The sequence below is a fragment of the Sapajus apella genome, unplaced genomic scaffold (genome assembly GCF_009761245.1).
Source record: "Sapajus apella isolate SASKATOON/1434 unplaced genomic scaffold, GSC_monkey_1.0 scaffold21, whole genome shotgun sequence".
Taxonomy (NCBI): Eukaryota; Metazoa; Chordata; class Mammalia; order Primates; family Cebidae; genus Sapajus; species Sapajus apella.
This window is the reverse complement of record NW_022436961.1, coordinates 28,901,738-28,924,520: the sequence shown is the minus strand read 5'-3', so window position 1 is coordinate 28,924,520 and position 22,783 is coordinate 28,901,738. Positions and strand designations below refer to the sequence as shown.

Below are 22,783 nucleotides of genomic sequence, written 5' to 3'. Positions count from 1 at the left end.
GGGTTTTTTTTTTTTTTCTTGTAGAGACAGAGTCTTGCTGAGTTGCCCAGGCTGATCTTTAATTCCTGGCCTTAAGCAGTCCTCCTGCTTTGGCCTCCTAACGTGTTGGGATTACAGACATGAGTCACCATCCTCAGCCAGTAAAATGAATGCTGAAGGCATTTACAACTGCATACACCTAGCATGTGCAAATACGATGCCACACTGCAGGTGTCATTACTAAATATATGTTGTTTGTCTACCCCGCCCCTTTTTAAACAATTTTGTCAGGTAACTGCTGTGAGTATCCAAAGCTACCACTGACTAAGGATGCTTTCAGGTCTCCAATCAGTCTTTTGCTTTTTTAAATGAGGATGTACGGAAAGTAGAACAGAGGACAATTAGAGGATGGGAAGGGTGGGGGAAGGGGGGTGGATAGGATGCAGAATTACAGCTAGATGAAAGGGTAAGTTCTAGTGTTCTATAGCATGGTGGATGACTATAGTTAACAGTAACATATAGTTTCAAGTAGCCAGAAGGAGGATACTGAAAGTTCCCAACACAAAGAAATGAGAGATGTTGGCCAGGCACAGTGGCTCACACCTGTAATCCCTGCACTTTGGGACGCTGAGGTGGGTAGATCACAAGGTCAGGAGTTCAAGACTAGCCTGGCCAAGATGGTGAAACCGTTTCTACTAAAATACAAAAATTAGCTGGACGCAGTGGCAGGCACCTATAATCCCAGCTACTTGGAAGGCTGAGTCAGGAAAATCACTTGAACCTGGGGAGCGGAGGCTGCAGTGAGCTGAGATTGCGCCACTGCAGTCAGCCTAGGCAACAAAGTGAGACTCCGTCTCAAAAGAAACATAAATGACAGATGTTTGAGATGATGGATATGGTAATTACCCTGATAAAATAACGATACATTAAATGTTTCAAAATATCACCATGTATCCCATGAATATGTATCATTATTGTCAATTAAAAAATAAAAAAATAAAATAAAAGGAAGATGTGAGAATTTTCGAGGCATGGAACTATTCTGTATCTTGATTGTGGTGGTGATTAGGTAATTGTACCTACCTGTCAAAATCTGCAGAACAGTCCGCTGAAAACAGTTTTTATTTATGTAAATTAAATTTTAAAATATGAGGCCTGGTGCAGTGGCTCATACCTGTAATCCTCGCACTTTGGGAGGCCAAGGCAGGAGGACTGCCTAAGCTCAGAAGTTCGAGATCAGCCTGGCAAAGATAGTGAAACCTGTTTCTCACACACACACACACACACACACACACACGCAAATAAAAAGTGGAGAAAAATAATAGTTTTCCCATGTGCTATCGGCAAGTTACAAGTCTGATCTGCTTGTGAAATTCAGCTCTCTTTGAGGGCCCCCCTAAATAATCCACCCTGTCTCTGCGACAGGATATTTTGTTTGGAAGAAAGAGGAGGGATTTACATTCCAGAGCCTTTTCAGAAAGAGCGTATCTGCTGCCTCCTTCCTCTCCCTGTCTCCTTCCCGGTCCCCCAGGAACCTGACCTGACACTCAAATTCCTCTCCCTTGATTATAAAGAACAGTTAGCTCTCTTGGCAGTGTGTTCTCAAAACTCACAAACCAGGGGTGGTCATAACTGCAAGTGTTGGGTGTGGCTGCAAATATGGCTTTAAAAATCATGTTACAATCCATCTTTGTTGGTTTAGATGGCACTGAAACAGGTCACTGTTCGTTGTTCCTTATGGAGCCATCAGGGCCTTGGAACTGAAGGGTACAGAGGGAGCTTCTGGAGGATTGGTGTGTCTGTGTCAAAAATGAAACAAATCCCTTCCCCCTCCGGCCCTCCCTTGTATCCACCACATCTCTTGGTGATATTGGTCAGCTTGGCTGGGCCACAGTGTCAACATTTGGTCACTTTCGCGAGAGTGTTTTTGGATGCGATTGTGATTAACATTTAAATTGGTGGACTTTTGGTAAAGCCCCTTGTCCTCCATAATAGCGGTGGCGTGGCCCTCATGCAGTGAGTTGAAGGCCTCACTGGAATAAAAGAATGAGGTCCCTGGAGCAAGACGGAATCTGCAGCAGTTGGCCTTCAGTTGGAACTGCACCGTCAGCTCTTCCCGGGGTCTCCGACCTGCCAGCCTACCCTGCAGATTTTGGGCTTGCCAACCTCCATAACCACATGAGCCAAGCCCTTATAATAAATTTCTCTATCCACACACATCCTATTGGCTCTGTTTCTTGAGAGGACCCCAATATACAGCCTTCCCTGTAGTATTTAAATATGCTCAAATCTGTTCCACCTTAAAAAAAAAAAATCCTTCCTCAAGCCGCTATTCCCTCTGCTTGTTGTCCTGTCTCGCCCTTGCCCTTCAGGGCCACATTCTGCAGAAAAGGCTGCCATTTCCTGTTGTTTTACCTCTTCACACTCTCAGCACACCCTCTCCTAACTTTCATCTCCAGCAAACTTCCAAAAGGGCAGCTGTTAAAATGAATGATTTCCATGTTGATGAAATCAGTCAATGCCAGGCAGTCCCTCTTTTCCATTGATCTTGAAACAAGAGGCTTCACAGCTCGTGAAAAAGGTTCTTCTCAGGGACTGGTTTTCCTCTTGCTGCCTGGCCTTTTCAACTTCCGTTTAGCTTCTCCTCTGCAAATCTTTCAACGTTGGAGTTCTCTGGGCTCTTCCTAGACCTTCCTTTCTCTCTCTCCCCTTAGGTCACGTTATCCATTCTGTGGCTTCACTTACCACTGGCTGCTGATTAAATCTGGTCTCTGTCTCAGGCAGGTCTCTGTTCTGAGTTCCCTACTCTTGTATTCAATGGGGCATTCAATGTTCCTTCCGCATGGCTGCCTGACACACCACTCCCACCCTGCTACTGGACCACCAGATGCTGTCCCTCAAAAAATGCAACTGTAATTCCGAAGCAAGTTAGTTGTGTCCTGACACTTTGGGGCGACACACGTGTCACGAATGAATCCCATTTTAGTGACTGTACTTCCTGCATATTTCTCAAATCCATCTTCTTTTTCCCCACCACTACGACAAATTTAGTTCTAAGCCACTGTAAGCTCTTCCTAACTGGCCATCTCATACCTATGCTTCTCTTTCTCAAGTTTTTTCTCTAAAAGAGTGGCCAGGTGTGGTGGCTCATGCCTGTAATCCCAGCACTTTGGGAGGCCAAGTGAGGCAGGCAGATCACCTGAGGTCAGGAGTTTGAGACCCGCATGGCCAAAATGGCGATACCCCAGCTCTGCTAAAAATACAAAAATTAGCCGGGCATGGTGGTGCACGCCTGTAATCCCAGCTACTCGGGAGGCTGAGTAGAACCACTTCAACCTGGGAGGCAGAGATGACAATGAGTCAAGATCACGCCACTGCACTCCAGCCTGGGTGACAGAGCAAGACTGTGTCTCAAATTAAAAAACAGAGAAGAAAAAAACAGTGATCTTTAAATAATGCAAATCTAAAATCCCAAGCCTGTTGGTTCCCCTATTTAAAACTCTCTAATGGCTTCCCAAAACCCTCTGAATAAAGTCTATAATTGCCAGCGTGGCCTCCAAACCCCTTCCTAATTCTCTCCAAGTTCTCCCAGCTCTGTGTCATCACTGACTGACTTTCAGGAAGACTCCCATTCTTTTTGACTTTGAAAGCATTTGCTGTTCCCTATTCTCAGGAAGTTGTTCTCCACCCTTTCCCCTGGCAGCTCTCAGCTTCTCAGATTTCAGGGCTTGGTTTAAAGGCTACTTCAGCGAAGTCTCCATTTTATAGGTTCTCATAGTTCTGTCTCTCCTTAACGCTTAACCTAATAATATATGTAGTTATTGATCTGCTTACTTTCCCTGCTAGAATGAAAGTCCCATGTCCATGTTTGGTCCAGTCACAGATGACATTTTTCTTTCCTTTTGGCAACCTAGCATCTGAACTTCTTTCTAGGCAGGAAGAATCAACCACTTTATGAGTCCTGGTGGGGGTGGAGGGCAGGAGGGCAAAGGACCATCCCCAGCTCCACTCACTTTTCCAGCCTCTCTTGCAGGCAGGACACCAGCAACCCCCCAATCAGGCACATCCAGAGAGATGTGGGCTCAAGAACCAGTAACACAGGAGGAAAGCGTTGGGAAACTCACTTCCTTCCTTCAGGCAGAAGGAGGAGGGGTAGGCTCCAAGGGTACACTCCTGGGGAGAAGCCCTTTGGTGCTGGCAGCAGCAGCAGCTGCAGAATGAGGTCCCGAGGTGGAAAATGCAGTGCCTGGTGTCTTGGGGTTTCTGTCCTCCAGTGCATTCAATCTCCAGCCCTCGACGATTCCATTGGCTTGTAATAAAGTTTTTAATAGACATTAACGTGCATCAGGGTCAGGCTATACCAGAACAGCAGGCTAAAAACCACAGCGGAGTTCTGGCATGCAGTAGGTACATAATGAGTATCTACTGGTTAAAAAAATGCAAGGAACATAGGGGTCCTAGGTGCTTTCGTGGACTGAAGAAGATCCCTTATTCCTACATCCATTTTTAAAACTCACATCCATCTTCCATTTAAATGGCAAAAATCACAAATGTGAAACCAAAGAAAACACTATTAATTGATGTTGGCAATGCCTTGAAGATCGCATTCACTGCATTAATACATGATTTGTTTTCCTAATAAAAAAGAAAACCACATCCACCAAAGAACAAAAAGACCTGGCAACCGGGGACAGTGTGTTAAGTGAAGGCTGGTTCGCTTTGAGGGGAGGCTACAGACACAAGCCCAAAGGCAGTCAAAAGCTGCTCTGCAAGAACGCAGAACAGAGACCTGGCTCCTTTGTTGAACACGAATTTTCGCATCTGCGAAACCGAAACAGCTGCTACCGCAAATGGGGATGGTGAGGATTAAAGAATGTAAGAGCTCAAAATTAAAGGTTTGTCCCACGGTAAGGGATTCCTGAACATTTACATATTTCCTTCTTCCCTCCTCTCCTTCTCACTAAAAACACTGAATTTGGCCGGGGGCGGTGGCTCACGCCTGTAATCCCAGCACTTTGGGAGGCCAAGGTGGACGGATCACGAGGTCAAGAGATCGAGAACATCCTGGCCAACATGGTGAAATCCCGTTTCTACTAAAAAATACAAAAATTAGATGGGAGTGGTGGCGGGCGCCTGTAGTCCCAGCTACTTGCGAGGCTGAGGCAGAAGAATTGCTTGAACCCAGGAGGCGGAGATTGCAGTAGCCAAGATTGCACCACTGCACTCCAGCCTGGTGCCTGGCGACAGAGCAAGACTCTATCTCAAAAAAAACAAAAAACAAAAAACAATGATTTATTAATTCACATGTCGAAAACAGCAATGCTTAAGAAACCAGTAATCGTGACAGTTTTTCACACAATATATTATCTCTCTGACTTACAGCCCCAAAATACGGATTGTCAGAAACATTTATAGCACACATAAAAAGCACTGATGATATGAAAATTAAGTTTTAGAAATGGCTGAAATGCATAGGAATTTTTCTTTTGCAGATTTATTCATAATGCTGAACCTAGGGATGCCCAAATGGATAAAGCTCAAAACCTATCTTCACACAAGGATTGTCAGAATTGTCAAATACACATAGAACAAAATATGCCATGCTGACAACACTATCTAGTGTTTGATTCCATTCTGTTATTTCCCATATCTGCCATTAGAACTTTTTTTTTTTTTTTTTTTTTTTTTTCAGATGGAGTCTCGCTCTGTTGCCTACGCTGGAGTGCAGTGGCGTGATCTCAGTTCACTGCAACGTCTGCCTCCCAGGTTCAAGTGATTCTCCTACCTCAGATTCCTGAGTAGCACAGGCATGCACCACCACGCCAGACTGATTTTAGTATTTTTACTAGAGACAAGGTTTCACCATATCGGCCAGGCTAGTCTCGAACTCTTGACCTCAAGTGACCCACCCGCCTCGGCCTCCCAAAGCTCTGGGATTACAGGCATGAGCCACTGCGCCTGCCCCAGTATTTTTAAGACTACTAATTATTGCAGTAGTTAATGATTTGGTTAGAAGCTCTGATTTTCATGATATAAACTGATAACTAAGGTACTGTTTTGGAAAATATTAAGAAACCTCAGATGCTTGTTCGGAAAAGTGCTTTTGCTTTGAATTGGCATCCTGCCTCTAATTTACTAATGCTGTGATGGGGTGAATTATTTCACACCACTGAGCCCAGGTTCCTTCATCAGGAGCTATGTGTTATCTACTAGGACTGCTAGTAACTAATAGCCACTGTGGAAGCTCAGCACGAAGTTCTCAACAGATGCCGCTTTCCTCAACAGGCAGTGGAGAGAACTTCTCAGGAACGCTGATTAAAAGCTCAGGCTCTCCACACCTTTCTCTGCAGGATAAATTTTAGTCTAACCTCTCAGATGTCCGGCTATCTCATTTCAGGTCACTGAAGGCAAACCCAGCCTGTAGACAATGCTATATGGCTAAAATTAATCAACATTCCATGTTTGATGTCATGCCAGCCAGCCCTGTATTATAGGATGAGTATATTGCTTGGGACCCAAAGTGCTTTGGATTTCAATCTTTTTGGATTTTTTAATATTTGCATTATACCTACCATTTGAGCATCTGAAATCTGAAAATCTGAAATTCAAAATGCTCTGAAATCTATAGCTCACTGCAACCTTGACCTGGGCAGGCAGGCTCAGGTGATCCTCCTGCCTCAGCCTCCCATACCTGGGATTACAGGCATGTGCCACTGAGACTAGCTAACTTTTTTACCTTTTGTAGAGATGGGGTCTCACCATGTTGCTCAGGCTGGCCTCAAACTCCTGGCCTCAAGCAATCCTCCCACCTTGGCCTCCCTAAGTGCTGGGATTATAGTCGTGAGCCACTCTGCATGGCCATTAATTTTCAATAGATATTTTTAGCATGCCTTATGCGACAAGCCTGGTGCCCATTCTGGGATACAGTGAGCAAGACACAGCACTTACCTAGAGGACCTCAAGATACAAAAGAGCCAGACAAAGACAATTCTCATCCAGGGTGACTGGTGCCACCACGGGGGAAGTGACAGTTGTTCTGAGAGATCATAGGAGAGGCACTTAGCCTAGGTAGGGGAGGCACGTGGGGCAGCTGTCAACAAAGTTTTCTCCGGGGAAGTGACTGCCAAGCTGAGCCCTGAAAAATGAAGGTGGGGGAGGGCTATCCCTGGCAGGGAAAACAGCACTTAGGGGAAACAGGGTTCCAAGAGCATGAGGTCAGGCTGACTCCAGTGGAGTGAGAGTCGGGGACAGCCACAGTCAGATGAGGCTGGAGGTCCACAAGCCTGGCAGCCACTTTGGGAACTTGAACTTGATCCCCAAGACACTGGGGAATCATTTAAGGATTTCAAATGACACCGTGATACGATTTGTATTTTAGGACAATGACTGTAGCTGCTGACAGAAAAGTACAGTGCCACAGAACTCAGCTAGGAAGCTCTGGGAGGGAGGCGACCAAGGGTTCTGGGGCCTGAATAAGGTAGTGCAAGGTGGGAAAGGTCGGTGAGGCTGAGCGGTATTTTAAAGGTGGAATTCACAGGTCATGGTGACTGACTGGAAGGAGAAGGAAAGAAAAAGGGTAATTGGCAAGTTTCTGGTTTGGGCAATTGAAGGCACCTTGCGCCATTCACAGACACCATAAAAAGATGGGTACATGGAAGAAAAGAGGAAGCAAGAGGCGGGGAGTTCTGACGCACACAGTTTGAAATGCCCGTGAACGTTCGAATGGCCATGTCCAACAGGTAGCTGGCTGGACGCGTGGGTCTGGAGTTCAGGGGAGATCAGAGTTGACTACAGTTGTGGGCATCATTCTCAAACACCTGAGGACCGGTGACCCTCATCTTGGCTGTGTATCAATCACTTTTGGAGCTTTTATTAAAAACTGTGTCTCTGGCTGGGCGCAGTGGCTCACGCTTGTAATCCCAGCACTTTGGGAGGCCGAGGCAGGCAGATCACGAGGTCGGTAGGTCGAGATTATCCTAACATGGCGAAGCCCCATCTCTACTACAAATACAAAAAATTAGCTGGCCGTGGTGGCACGTGTCTGTAATCCCTGCTACTTGGGAGGCTGAGGCAGGAGAATCACTCGAACCCAGGAAGCAGAGGTTACAGTGAGCTGAGATCAATCCACTGTACTCCAGCCTGGGTGACAGAGCGAGACTGTCTAAAAAAAACAAAACAAAACAAAAAACTGTTTCTTTCTTTACCAAGTATGTCCATGATTTTTCCTTACTTCTACTAGGAGTGGCAGGAGAGGACAGGACACTATAAGTGGAGCGGAGGTAAAATTCACTGAGACCGAGTTTCTGTTTTTGCAGAGCATTTCTAAGAATGACGTAAATCCCAGAGGAGGTGTATCTTTTCCTGAGTGTCAACCAAATAATTTCTGGTAGGATCTGTAGTACCTCTTCTCTCACACCAAGTTTCCAAGCCCATTTCACTGGGGCAAACTTCAAACTGGCATTTCAAAGTCTAAGAACAGTTTAACTATCAATTACTGCTTATTCAAAACCCTTGGACTATTTCAGTTATTTATAGGACTTGCCATTGTCCATTAACTTCTGACGAACTCTTTTCCCAACTTAAGACATGGGGTCTTTGGCAAGAACTGATTTTCTCTTCATTTGATTTATAAACTGGCTCATTTCATGACCTTAAAGTTTGTATTGCTACCATTCTAGGTCAGAAACAGTAATAGGTGAAGGACGAGGTAATCTTTAAAACTCTTTCCTCCCCCTCTGGCTTTCATGACATTTTACAATTAGTTTATAAATATGGTAATGCTCTGAACTTCACACCTCTCAGGAAACAGTGGTACAAGAAATCATTCAAGGGCTGAAATACATAAAAGCAAAAACATTAAAAATGGGGTCCACTGGTTTCCTGAAGATCAAGTATTTGTGATGTAGAATCTCAGCTCACCTAAACCCAGAATTTAGATTTTTTTCAATCTGCATTTTGTTGATAAATGAACCATTATCTTGGTCTTTATCAAGAAACACAGACTTTTAAAATAAACATACACATTTTTGATCCACTACCAAACCTAAAGTAATATTTGCAACATGTACATAGTGTCTATTCCTCATTCATCCTTTTTTTTTTTCTTTTTTAAGAGAGGATCTCACTGTTGCCCAGGCTGGAGTGGAGTGGCACAGTCAGAGCTCACTATAAGCCTCAACCTCCTGGGCTCAAGTAATCCTCCCACCTCAGCCTCCTGAGTACCTAGGATCACAGTCACGTGCCACCATGTCTAATTTTTTGTATTTTTTGTAGAGACAGGGTTTTGCCATGTTGCCTGGGCTGGTCTTGGAACCCCTGAGCTCAAGCAATCCTCCTGTCTTGGCCTCCCCAAGTGCTAGAATTACAAACATGAGTCACTGCACCTTGCTCCCATTTTTTTGAGACAGGATGTCGCTCTGTCACCCAGGCTGGAAGGCAGTGGTGCAATCCTAACTCACTGCAGCCTTGACCTGGGCTCAAGCAATCCTCCCTCCATCAGCTTCCATATAGCTGGAACTACAGGTGTGCAGTACCATGCCTGGTTAATATTTTTTTTTTTTTTTTTTTGAGACGGAGTTTCGCTCGTTACCCAGGCTGGAGTGCAATGACGCGATCTCAGCTCACCGCAACCTCCGCCTCTTGGGTTCAGGCAATTCTCCTGCTTCAGCCTCCTGAGTAGCTGAGATTACAGGCACGCGCCACCATGCCCAGCTAATTTTTTGTAGTTTTAGTAGAGACGGGGTTTCACCGTGTTGACCAGGATAGTCTCGATCTCTTGACCTCGTGATCCACCCGCCTCGGCCTCCCAAAGTGCTGGGATTACAGGCGTGAGCCACCGCGCCCGGCCAATATTTTTAATTTTTGTAAGAGATGGAGTCTTGCTATATTACCCAGGTTGGTCTTGAATTCCTGGGCTCAGGCAATCATTCAGATCATTCACCCATTCCTAATCCAGCTTTTTACCCTGAACTGTAATTCACTAATAGGAACTGTAGAATTAAAAGGTCCTTAGAGAACACCTCGGGCAGCCCCTTAGCTTGACACATGAGACAGCTGAAGCTCAAAAGCACCACACCCCCCAGGCTGCGAAGCGACAGAACCCAGTCCGCCTGCCTGGTGCTTCTGGCTGCACTGGGGAATGAAGGCTGGAGCCATTGTAAGGCTTCGAGGATTTCAGCATTAGCTCCCATCTCCTCCCAGATGAGGAGATACTGATGGGAAACAGCTCCTTCCCCCTCCTGCATCAACCACTGGCCTCCTCTCAAACACACAGAAAGCGGAGCCACCAGACGGGGTTTCCTCACTTTATACTTCTAACTGATCTCTCCTCACCCCTTCTCACATCTTCATTTTCTGTCATCAACGTCTGTGTTTTGTAAACTCTTTCCAAGGTTCACTCTCGCATCTGAGTGATTAACGTACTTCCCTTCTCACTCCGGGAGGGAAAACGTCCCACTACTCCATTATTCATCTGCTCCCTCCTAGCTCTATTTCCCTTTGCTCCCTCTCCTTGGTTTACACATTGACCCCTCTCTCTATTCCCAACCTAAGCCAACAATCCTATGATCCTGTCTCCTCTTCAGAAATTGCCCCCTTTGTTTTCTTCATCAAGTTTATTCAGAAAAGCCAACACTTCTTTATTCTCATTGACCCACATAATCTTATCCAGGATCCTTCTTTCACTCCTACAGAATATGCTCTTGTAAAGATCAGCACTGATCCGACTGCCATATTCCAAAGCTTCTCGATTCACCTTATGCAACCACTAAACCTGTCAGGATTGGTCACCTCCTCCAACTTTTGGGGGTTCTGTGATACTATCATTCACCCCGAGTCGCTCTTCTGCTCAACCTTCAAATGTGGGCTTCACTGTTAATGTTTCTTCTTCGCCCATGGTCTATTCTTTAAACATCCTATCAACATAGAATGCACGGCCGTGATCGTGTTTGACTTCCACTCCAGACCCTTCCCTGGGTTCTAGTTCTATCTAATAAGTGTGCAATCAGAAGTCCCTCAGACATTTCCTATTCAATGCTCTCAAAGTTGAAATCCCCCCTCTTTGCTCCTATCACCCCATTTCTTCTCCTGTCCTCTTTTAACTAATGTCATCAATACATGTATTCAGGTCACACACACACACACACACACACACACACACACACACGAATACACATGACTTCCTCCTAAGTCACTTTCTGACCTGCTTACTTCCGCTTTCTCATTCCTATCCTGGCCCACCTTTACCAAGCCCACCCTTACCAAACCCAGGGTGACAGCCCAGGGCATGATCTAGCTCCTCGCCTAGAGAACTGATTGATCTTCTCCGGCACTCGGTCCTCACCAGATGCCCTGTCTAAAATAGACATCTTAAATCATCTCCCTGTTTAAAAGAAATAAACCCCCAAAGGTATCCCACTGACTAGGTTCAGTACTAACCTACATTTTCAGTCTTCTACGTATCCATCCTATTTTCCAGGCATGTGGAACGTTCAGTTTCTTCTGGATCCACTTTCACAGGTGTCCCCACTGCCGTGCCCATCAGGGCACATTCCGCGTTCCTCCTGCACGTCCTGAGCACTCACCGCGTCAGCACCCTCCTACCACTGCCTGGAGGCAATGCTCTGAAGGCTACAGTCCTGAGGCATTCACGAATGCTCACAACGAGGTGACCGTCCCCACAGGAACACCGTTCACACCCAAGCACTGTGAGGAACTCCACTGCCGGGGGACCAGATGACTGGAAGGCTGTGTGCAGGCAAGGAGGCCCCATTGCCCGAAACTCCCAGGCAACACATCTGACAGAAAAATGATATACTGACAGAAGAAGTTTTGTGAGAGCTTTAATGGCACAAAATGTTTATAGCTACAAGTTATACAGGTATTGTAAACTGTATATAACGATACAAAGTGCTAACTAAATAGATGAAAGATGCATAATCACTTTGGCTCAGTTAATTCCAACAGTTTCCACAACGGGTTCATGTAAAAACTCATCCGACTGGCTAAGTTTTCAATTCCCATTTTTCAGAATAGTAAATATTTTTACTGCAATCATGGGAACTTGTTGCACTTTTCAATGTGCAAGTCTGTGCAGTTTTGCTCTTGATTCTATTTACAGAATAGCTTAAGCCAGTTTTCATCAAACATAGGAAAAATGAAGCCTGCCTTTTGTCCCCAAATTGTAAACAGGTGTAAAGCTTTTTAAACATGAATCTCACAATTTCAACTGCTAATTGCTGAATTCTCCTTTCTAATCCACAATGTCTTCAGTCAACACAAATCTGAGTAGGAGTAAAAATGTTCATCCTGTGTGTTAGGGCTACAGATACATACTACATGCTCTCATAATAAATGCTATCGTGATGACGTATTCATGTTTTAAGTAATATTCTGTAATTTCACTGATACTTTAAGAAAAAGGGCACACTATGTTTAACGTTGAAAGAAATCATAAATATACCCAGGTTCAATGGCACTACTGACAGAATTGCTACTGAACTTGGAAAGAGCACAACACACCCGCTGTAAGAAGTCACTTTCATGTAAAGTTCAATTTTACTTTTCCCTCCTGTAATACCAACTGTAATACAAATTGCATACTATAGCAGTTTAGCTATTCAGTTCTCCTAACTTTCTGGCCTTTCCAACTTTATTCAGGCTTTTCCAAAATCAGTGGGCCATCAGATTTACTGTCTTCCCAGAGAAATTCAAATGTGAACACTTGAAATAAATAGGTTATAGAAGACAAACCAAGTGTGACCAGGTTTATGAGTAAGACAGAAACATGGTCTAATAAAAAGATGTCCAAAATTATTTAGACATCAAATGCTAGAAAGAAAAAAGAAAATTACTTGGAAAACTATTTAGGATATATTATCTTTCTTAAAGATAGCCAGCTATGTTCTTGAAAAAAGACAAAAATTTTCTTGTTTAATTTGTATGTTATTTTCCACTATAACACATCAATTTTACAAACCTTGATGTGAGAGAGAAGAGTTAGATAGTTCCTGCAAACTGGCAAACCTGGCTGTCATAGTGTTTTAATTCAAGTTGACCTGATGCACTTTACAGATTGCTAGTTTTAAAATTAACAATGGTTCTCTAAATGTCAACAGCAATGTCTGTATCATAAACAGTAATATTTATATATAAAACATGTGGTATCCTTCAGAGTCATGCTAGATGTTCTGAAACCCAAGAACATCTACTCGAGATAACTGGTCATCCTGATGCTTTCTAACAATTTGGTCCTAAAGCTTCACATTTTAGAAACAAACGAACAAGTATATCATTGAAGGAATCTGCTGAGTGTTCTGAACTTGAAGAGCTTACCATAACTGAAAAGACGGTTACACGAGAAAATGACCAGTGCCTGCAGTCGCAGGAATCACCTTGGGAAGACTGTACAGTAAACATGAATCAGTGAGAGATCAGAAGGAAACAAATGGCATCTTTTCAGAACGCTGTCAACTGTTCCCACAACCCAAGTCTGCTTTTCCAAGTTGCATAAGTGCTTGGAATAACTCTGAAACAATTCTCTTCAGAGTTTAAAGGCTTCAGAGTATAGGTGATGCTTCCTAAAACAAGAAGCCTGTATTAACATCAAGAATTGGAACTCATTCCAAAGCCTCTTAGAGAGAGGAAAAAAATAAAGAAATAAAAATTTTTTTAAAAATTTAAAGTCACGAAAAATTCACATGCAGCTAATTAATGTAAAAAATACCAAACACACACAAAAAAATCTCAAAAAGCAATTTCATATATTTCTAGGCCTGAGACGTTCCTTATCAGAAAGATGCTACACCATATAGAAAAGACAGCATTACAACATACTAGTATGAAAATCTGCTGATGTATTTTAGTTCTTACTCTATTTCATACCTATCATTTATACAGCTTGCCTCCTACAAATTAAAAGGCGCTATTAGGAGGCTTAGACAAAAAAGTGGCTCCAAAGCTGGTTTAAAATAATTTTTTATTGCCCAGGATGTTTTTTTTTCTTGTGTCTTGCTTTTTTTGTTTGTTTGTTTTCTTTTTAATAACTATCTACTCAAGCTTAGGGAAGCTTGTCTTTGTCTTGAGGGAAAAAACCAACTAGAAAATAAAGCTTCTTTGACATCATTTGCTAACCTGATCTCAGTTTAAGAGAGAAATGGTAGTTATGTGGAAAGAGTAAAATTTATACCATGAATGATACAGGTCTAGTCTGGTGGTACTAATTAGAGATAATAGCATTGTTGACAAAATTATATTCTGCTGGTGGCCATTTGCGGAAAAGAAGCCCTTGCAAATTTCTAAACAACAGTAAACTCTGTTAGGAAATTCTAAAATGTCCTACAGGCCAAAAAGGGTATAAGGTTAGTAAAATGCCTCAACAGAGTTTGAATAAAATACTGGATTTGAGAGTTACTGGAATTGGATATGTAAAAACAGGGTGGTAGGCTGGGTCATGCTTACAATGGTCTCAATTTCAAATAAGCTACTGTGACAATACACCACTTCACAGGTCACACGCATTTCCAGGGGCTTTTCCTTTCCCTCAGTAGGTGCTGGCAGAGGGTGTGCTCAGTCGCTTTCCAATATAGATGCTGAAAGGAAGCAGAGGCATCATGTTTCACCTGTTTCAACAGTTCTGCACCAGCTTGTCCACAGGCTGAACTCTAAACTCTTCAGTCTTTGTAAAAGACTCTAAAGGTTTATGGGCACCGCTCCCCAAACACCATGAAATCACCACTGACTTTCTTAAACCAATCACAAGCCCAGTCAAACTGGTTTTAGATGATTACTCATTAAATCGGGACTAGACAGCCAAGGGGTAGTGATTACACAAAGTAAAGCCCGAGAGAACAGATCCCTCCACAGAGTAAATAAAGTAGCCCACCTCCTTAGAGGTGTCCCTCTTTGGTGGACAGAAGGTTCTACTGACATTTCAGACATAAAACTATACTAATATGTGAAATTATTTTGGTGCTCTATGTAGGACCAAAAAAAAAACCAAACAAACAAACAAACAAAAAACCCTTAAAAGCTGCTAGTACTTTAAAGACAGCTCTTACTAGTAACTCTTAAGGATTAGGGGCCTTATGGTACTTTTTCATGCCAAGCTAGTATCTGGCCCCTTCAATAGCAAAACTAGAAAGGAACTTAAGGAAAATATGTAACTAGCTCCACCTCCAGTGCAATTAAAGCAACCAACTTTTTAAACCCTCTTTCTACATTCATCCATAGAAATAGTTATACTTAAAGCAAGACAGACAATCTGAAGATGACTGAAAGAGACAGGGCAAGGTACAGAAACAAACCACCTATGGGCAATGAACTGCTGTAGAGGCAGCAACATATGAAACTCCTACTCCTGCCCCAAATTAACCACCATGTAAAGGTCAAACATTGCCCTTCCGCACAAAGCCCTTCTAGGTTGCTGTTTGTGTTTACTATCCTTGCCCTCACAAAAGCACATCAAGCACCCGGGAGAGGCAAAAATGGTGTATGGAAAGCTGTATGTGCATTTCCGAGGTCGTGACTGAGAATCTCTCTCTGATAAGAGATTGATTTTCTCTCCAATTTTCTTCCTTGAAGGGAAGAAAAAGGATGACCCACCTTCTGCATACCTTATACTGAAAATGACCCATTGGGCATGCTTAGAGCATAACATATGTCTTGAAAAAAATCACAAATCCCAGCACTTTGGAAGGCAAAGGCAGGCAGATCACCTGAGGCTGGGAGTTCGAGACCAGCCTGACCACCATGGAGAAACTCTGTCTCTACTAAAAATACAAAATTAGCCAGGTGTGGTGGCGCATGCCTATAATCTCAGCTACTTGGGAGGCTGAGGCAGAGGAATCACTTGAACCTGGGAGGTGGAGGTTGTGATGAGCCATGATCACGCCACTGCACTCCAGCCTGGGCAACAAGAGCGAAACTTCAGCTCAAAAAAAAAAAAAAAAAATTAACAGCTACTGTTTAACCTCTAAAATCTTTTAGATGTAATTCCTCAATTGTTTAAATCAAGGAAAAAAAGCAATTTATTTAAAAGATGTGGCTGAAAAACTTATGAATTACAGGTAAACATGAGGTTGATTTTAGCAAAATGAAAATACTACAAAGTTAAAAGAGGAAAAAAATAGCCCCAATCAACCTACCAGTTTCATTAAAAAAACTATCCAATGTAATCATGTATTTTCCCAAATGAAAAAAAGTACTTTATCGGTCACAAAATTTATATGCTAAAGATTAGTTTACTTCATAAGTTACTCAAGATTAAATATTAAACAACAAAACCCAAAAAGAAAAATCAATCACAGAAGAGTTCACTTAAAAATGATCACCTAGGGGATTAATATTAACATCATCTTTTCTTCTCCCCTCCCCCCCGGGACACAGTCTTGCTCTGTCACATATGCTGGAGTGCAGTGGCATGATCTTGGCTCACTGCAACTTCCGCCTCCTGGGTTGAAGCAATTCTCCTGCCTCAACCTCCCAAGTAGCTGGGATTATAGGCGTGTACCACCATGCTCAGCTAATTTTTGTATTTTTAGTAGAGATGAGGTTTCACCATGTTGGCCAGGCTGGTCTCAAACTCCTGACCTCAGGTGATGCACCCGCCTTGGCCTCCCAAAGCGCTAGGATTATAGGCGCGAGCCACCACACCCAGCCAAACATCTTATTTTTAAATAAGCAAAAAACCCCTACTGTTATTAAAAATGCTTATTTGTAGAACTGTGTACCCACTTTAATCATTCTTAAGTTCACCTTATTTGCACTAAAACATTGAAAGTAAAGCAATAAAAACTGCTTTCACATACATTTCTTTAATCTGAAAATAAAATATGAGGATAAAATGAATGGAAAAAACTTCAGGAGTTTACCAGTACTTACCCTAGCCCCAAAGCCAAAACATGAGAAAGGAAGAGAGACGGAATGAACACCTTCAGAAATTCTGCGGAGAAGATACCCCCTTTCTTCATGGCTCCACTTTTCCTCATGCTTAGAGACACAGAACGTTTAGGGTGTCTGAAGTGGAACTCCCTGAGAAAGAAATTCAGAGGCAGATGTCACTTGCTGAAAATATCGTGGGGGTTACCAGGCCCACCGCTTATAAGTATGTGCAGATCCGCTGTGTCCACTGACAAGAAATATGTGAGAACTCACTTGGGTGGAATGTTTTCGGGTCTACTGGACCAGTCTGACACCCAGTCTGCACTTTTCTTCAAGGCCTCAACTTCCTTCTCTCCTTCTACAACTTCTTCTTCTGACTGTAAAGAAGAATTCAAACTTAAAAAAAAAAAAGGAAGACCAATTCCTCCTAATACAAAGACAAATCTAGACAGAAAATATACTAAACTCGTAAGGTTGTGCATCAGCAATTTTAGCTAAGAAACATGCTGTTTTTCTAAATAATGATGAAAAATAATCTAACATCAGAGTCTGTACTATCTTTAGAACAACCTGAGTGAGCTTCGCTGTTGTGGTATCTAAGCACAGCACAGGAACTGGAAAAGACTGCATTTGGGGATGTAATGCTAAGGGAGGTATAAAAAACCTCCATAAGAGTTAAATCTGGGCAATACTTACATGGAGTTCCATTGTATTATTCTCTTTTACATGCACTTAAAATTTTCATAACTAGGCCAGGCACGGTGGCTCACACCTGTAATCCAAGCACTTTGGGAGACTGAAGTGGGCAGATCACTTGAGGTGAGGAGCTGGAGACCAGCCTGGCCAACATGGTGAAACCCGATCTTTACTAAAAACATACAAAAATTAGCTGTGTTTAATCCCAACTACTTGGGAGACTGAGGCAGAAGAATCACTTGAGCCTTTGGGGTGGGGGTTGCAGTGAGCTGAGACCCAGCCACTATACTCCAGCCTGGGCAACAGACTCTGTCTCAAAAAAACAGAATTTCTTAATTTAAAAAAACAAAAGGAAATATACCTAAAAGGATATGCCAAAAATAAAGTGATGTGAAGTAAAACAAAAATAAGTGAGAGATGTGATGAGGAAACAAACAATAGTATTTCCTGAGCACTTAAAGTGACAAATATTATTCCAAGCATGTTACATACATTAACTTGTTTTATTATATTTTCTAAAGACAGGGTCTCCTCTGTCACCCAGGCCAGAGTGCAATCATAGCTTACTGCAACCTCGAACTCCTGGGCTCAATTAATCCTCCCACTCAGTCTCCCAAGTACTGGGACGACAGGTGTGTGTCACCACAACCAGCTAATTTTTGTATTTTTTAAAGAGATAGTGTTTCACTATGTTGCCCAGCCTGGTCTTGAACTCCTGGGTCTAAGGGATCTTCCCTGCCTTAGGCTCTCAAAATGCTGGGATTACAGATATGAGACACTGTAACCAGCCACATGCATTAACTTTCACCTTGCAACAACCAACCTACAGAAATAGGAATTATTAAAAATCCCATTTTATAGATGAGGAGACTGAGATATAGATTAAATAATTTGCCTAAGGTTCCACACCCAATACATAGCAGGGGCAGTATTCAAACCCAAAAACACGTGTTGAGAGGCCCTGCTGTTAACCACGAGGTATTACTCTCCAGGAGGAGACTGTATTTTTAGGACAAATTGCTATACAAACATTTTACAAGGTTTTGAAACTATGTTAGCCAAAAGGTTTTTGGAATAATCTATAATAAGTCAAGTCAGAATTTAACATTTGTCATATCAAATAAAATGAAAAATGTGATTTTTAAAAATTGCTAATGATAACCTAAAGTTTTAGACCAAGAACAATTAAAATTTCCAAAAGCTCTCATTTTAATAGAACCACAGGAAAGAAAAAGTCATAAAAATGATAATGTATTATTTATTCAGGTTTTTTTTTTTTTTTTTTTTTTTGAGACAGAGTCTCAGGCTGGAGTGCAGTGGCGTGATCTCGGCTCACCGCAATCTCTGCCTCCTGGGTTCAAGCGATTGATTCTCCTGCCTCAGCTTCCAGAGTAGCTGGGATTACAGGCGCCCACCACCACACCTGGCCAGTTTTTATATTTTTAGTAGAAACGTGGTTTCACCATGTTGACCAGGCTGGTCTCAAACTTCTGACCTCAAGTGATCCACACACCTCGGCTTCCCAAAGTGCTGGGATTACAGGTGTGAGCCATGGCACCTGGCCATATTCAGTTTTAAGAAATGTCATGCTATGACCCCAAACCCAAGGGTCTCAAAACTAAGAAGCATGCTGACATTTTATTTTGTTTGACTAGGATTCACTCTTTGACCAGAGGTGTCACTCTTTTCAGTAGGCAGCTAAGAAATGCAGAGTCTGGCATATTCACGTGACTTCTTTGACAGGTCTAGTTCTCTGTGAAATAGCTACCCTAGGACAGGAGCTTCAGACAGGGCAAAGTAAAACCCCTGTGTGTGTCTGCTGCTCTTGTCAGTACCATTCTTATCTAGTTCTGCTGAACTTGGCAAATTCCACAGAATGACACAATGTAGCATTTAGGATTAAGCTCTTTCCACTGGCTACTGAGATTACTCAGAATCATGAGTTGGCTCTTTGGAGTAACACTGAATTCATCCCAAACCAAAAACAATCAATTGTTACAATTTCCTTGCAGCTCCGCTGGTGGGCACATAGTAACTGACTACACTCAACACATTGCAGGTCACTTCTGTTTAGTTTCCTGCTTTGACCTTGCAGGTCTCTCTTTAAAGCTGCTTAAAGATTTAACAAGTTAGTATTTCATAATTTCTGACAGAATGAAAACGCAGTAAGATTTTACGCTCTAGTTTTTTTTCTCAAGAGGATGGAATTTTCTCAGTTGAGTGAAGCACAGTTATCTTTGGACAAGTATTTTAAAAAGAAAAGAAAACAAAAAAGAACTCCAGATAAGTTTCTCAACTTATCCTAACACTTTTACTACTGCTCTGTGCTTCCATCTATTAATTTTAAATTTGTCACTTTCAGGTTTTAAACTGCCTTCCAATTCCTGGAATTCCAGAATATGGTAAAAATGCACTTAATCTAATTATATAAGCTTTGTGCTTTTAAAATCAATAAGCCTCTCTCTATATCTACATCTATTCAAAGAAGATTCTGGCTGGGCATGGTGGCTCACACCTGTAATCCCAGCACTTTGGGAGGCCAAGGAGTATGGATCACTTGAGGTTGGGAGCTCGAGACCAGGCTGGCCAACATGGCAAAACCCCATCTCTACTAAAAATACAAAAATTAGCCAGGTGTTTTGGTGCACACCTGTAATCCCAGCTACTTGGGCAGCTGAGGCAGGAGAACTGCTGGAACCTGGGAGGCAAAGGTTGCAGTGAGCCACAATCATGCCACTGCCCTTCAGCCTGGGTGACAGAGAGAGACTGTCTCAAAATCAAAAAACAAAAAAACAAAAACAAAGAAGATGCTGATCATTCTAGCCTGTTCTCTCACATGGAGTTCTTTATTTTCTAATCATTTAAGTTCTCCTTCTCTGGTCCACCTCAAGGTCACTTTGTCCTCTAAATATGGATAAACTGTATACCATGATTTATGAACAGATATATATCACAGTTTTACAAAAGAGGAAAAGGACGACATTTTCAGTCTGGATTATTTTTCAATAACACCCAGCATTGTGCTGGCATTTCTGGTCCCAGAAACACAATGCAAAATATCTTCAAGAAATAATCTATATTGCTTCTCAAGAGTTTTTGGCTAAGCTAAGATCAAGTGAAGAAACAATCTACAGTCTATTTTCTGATACAGAACTGAGACCCTTAAGGATGATCATCCCAAAAGTCTTATGATCTTTTTCCTAAGTGCACACTACCTTAGACTTCCCATACCATAACTCAGCAGACATTTTTCAGTTCATCCTCATGGCTTTGTTTACTCTCCTGTAATCAACTGAATTCATTTACTTACTTTAGTAGAAAGAACAAGGGCCACAGACTCAGACCTGCTTTCAGTCCTGGCTCTAACACTGAATTGCTTTGTGATCTGAGATAAGTCATTAGTACAAAGCCTCACTTTTTCTATTTGTCCATGGGGATAATATCACTGCTTTCACTAGATTTAGAACATTAAAAGAGAGCTGGAAGTAGTAACTCACGCCTTTAATTCCAACACTTTGGGAGGCTGACGTGCAAGGATCATTTGAGGCCAGGAGTTTGAGACTGGCCTGGACAAGATATTGAGATGCTTGTCTATACAAAGAAATTTAAAAATTAACTGGGCATGGCAACGTGTGCCTGTTGTCCCAGCTACTAGGGAGGCTGAGGCAGAAGAACTGCTTGAGCCGGGAATCAAAGTCTGCAGTGAGCTATGACTGCACCACTGCACACCATCCTGGGTGACAAGGCAAGACCCTGAGATCCTGACTCAAATGAAAGAGAGAGAGAGAGAGAGAGAGAGAATGAGAGAGAGAGAGAGAGAGAGAGAGAGAGAGAGAGAGAGAGAGAGAGAGAGAGAGAGAGAGAGAGAGAGAGGGAGAGAGAGAGAGAGGGAGAGGGAGAGAGAGAGAGAGAGAGAGAAACATTTTAAAAAAGAAATCAAGCACCTAGAACATATCTAGTTATTGTTAGGGACTTTGCTTCCTCATCTTGGAAAAGCTTGAAAATGGCATATATTCCCTATAAACACATATAAAAACATTCAATAAGATCAAGCACAGTAACAGTCATTTGTTAACTGCCTTTTTAAGTTTCGTAACCATAAACTTTTCTTCTAATTCATGAAGAAAATCTATTTTCCTAAATCCTGAAGTAATCAATTTTTAAATTACTGTCTCTTCCATTTTAAAAAGGCAATGTAAAAGGCTTTTTGAAAGTTTAAACTATACCTACTGACAGCTCCCTTATTAAGTCTTACTCAACTGCTATAATGTCTCTCACAGGAGTCAGACTGTCTTTCCAAATTCTTCCCTTTGTTGAAAGAGAACTGACTGATCTAATTGTCAACATAAAGTACCTCCTCTTGATGACAGCCAGTGTTCTTTTAGGAATGTGTTCCTGTGAAGGGATCAACACTGGCCAACCTACCAAAGGCCAAAATCCTGACATTTTCTTTCCTGAATTTCAAAAATTCTTTGGAATTCTAGGGTAGATGCATTCAGTTCTAGAATTCCGTGTAAATATTCAGCCAAGCCTAATTGTACATCTGCAACTCCATGAGCCAGGAAAGCATCTGCCAAAGTGCTCCAATAGGGTTATTAAGTTCTTAAGGGAAAAATGTATGCAGAGAGGAAGAAGAAAGTCTAAGGTCAGATAAGCTTGGTAACACTTGGTTTACTTAATCTCATTTCTTTTTTTTTCCTTTTTTTTTTTTTTTTTTTTTTTTTTGAAACAGAGGGTCTTGCTATGTTGCCCAGGCTGGACTCAAAACTCCCGGGGCTCAAGGGATCCTCCTGCCTCCACCTCCCAAACAGCTGAGACTACAGGCAAGTGCCACCATGCCCAGCTTAAACGGTAACAATTTCTTTACTGCAGGAACGGTCAGAAATACTCATGTGACTACTAGGGTGAGAGTGTGGGGGGACCTGGGCCTTCATTCCTTTCCATTTATTTGACTTCAGGACTATCCTATGGAACTTCCCTTTGAACAAACATTCTTGAAAACACATTTTGGAGGCCGGGCGCAGTGGCTCAAGCCTGTAATCCCAGCACTTTGGGAGGCAGAGGCGGGTGGATCACGAGGTCAAGAGATCGAGACCATCCTGGTCAACATGGTGAAACCCTGTCTCTACTAAAAATACAAAAAATTAGCTGGGCATGGTGGCGTGCGCCTGTAATCCCAGCTACTCAGGAGGCTGAGGCAGGAGAATTGCCTGAACCCAGGAGGCGGAGG

The 22,783-nt window shown here is 42.5% G+C and overlaps 1 protein-coding gene and 1 long non-coding RNA gene across 6 annotated transcripts in view; one reads left to right on the top strand and one right to left on the bottom strand.

Annotated features, from left to right (window-relative positions):
• The first annotated feature begins 200 nt into the window (after positions 1-200).
• Positions 201-19,696, top strand: LOC116558520. Its single transcript, XR_004272035.1, has 3 exons — positions 201-212; positions 15,765-15,768; positions 19,613-19,696. It is a non-coding gene; the product is annotated as an uncharacterized LOC116558520 (long non-coding RNA).
• The window catches only part of BNIP3L (BCL2 interacting protein 3 like), a 25,617-nt gene continuing 14,639 nt past the window's right edge, over positions 11,806-22,783 (bottom strand). For all 5 annotated transcript variants that reach the window (XM_032288571.1, XM_032288575.1, XM_032288573.1 and 2 more), the window contains 3 exons: positions 17,131-17,234; positions 16,858-17,007; positions 11,806-14,567 (listed from right to left, as the gene is read on the bottom strand). In XM_032288571.1, the coding sequence (XP_032144462.1) occupies positions 14,519-14,567; positions 16,858-17,007; positions 17,131-17,234 (303 nt within the window). In that variant the 3' untranslated portion in view covers positions 11,806-14,518. The remainder of the gene's footprint in view (positions 14,568-16,857; positions 17,008-17,130; positions 17,235-22,783) is intronic.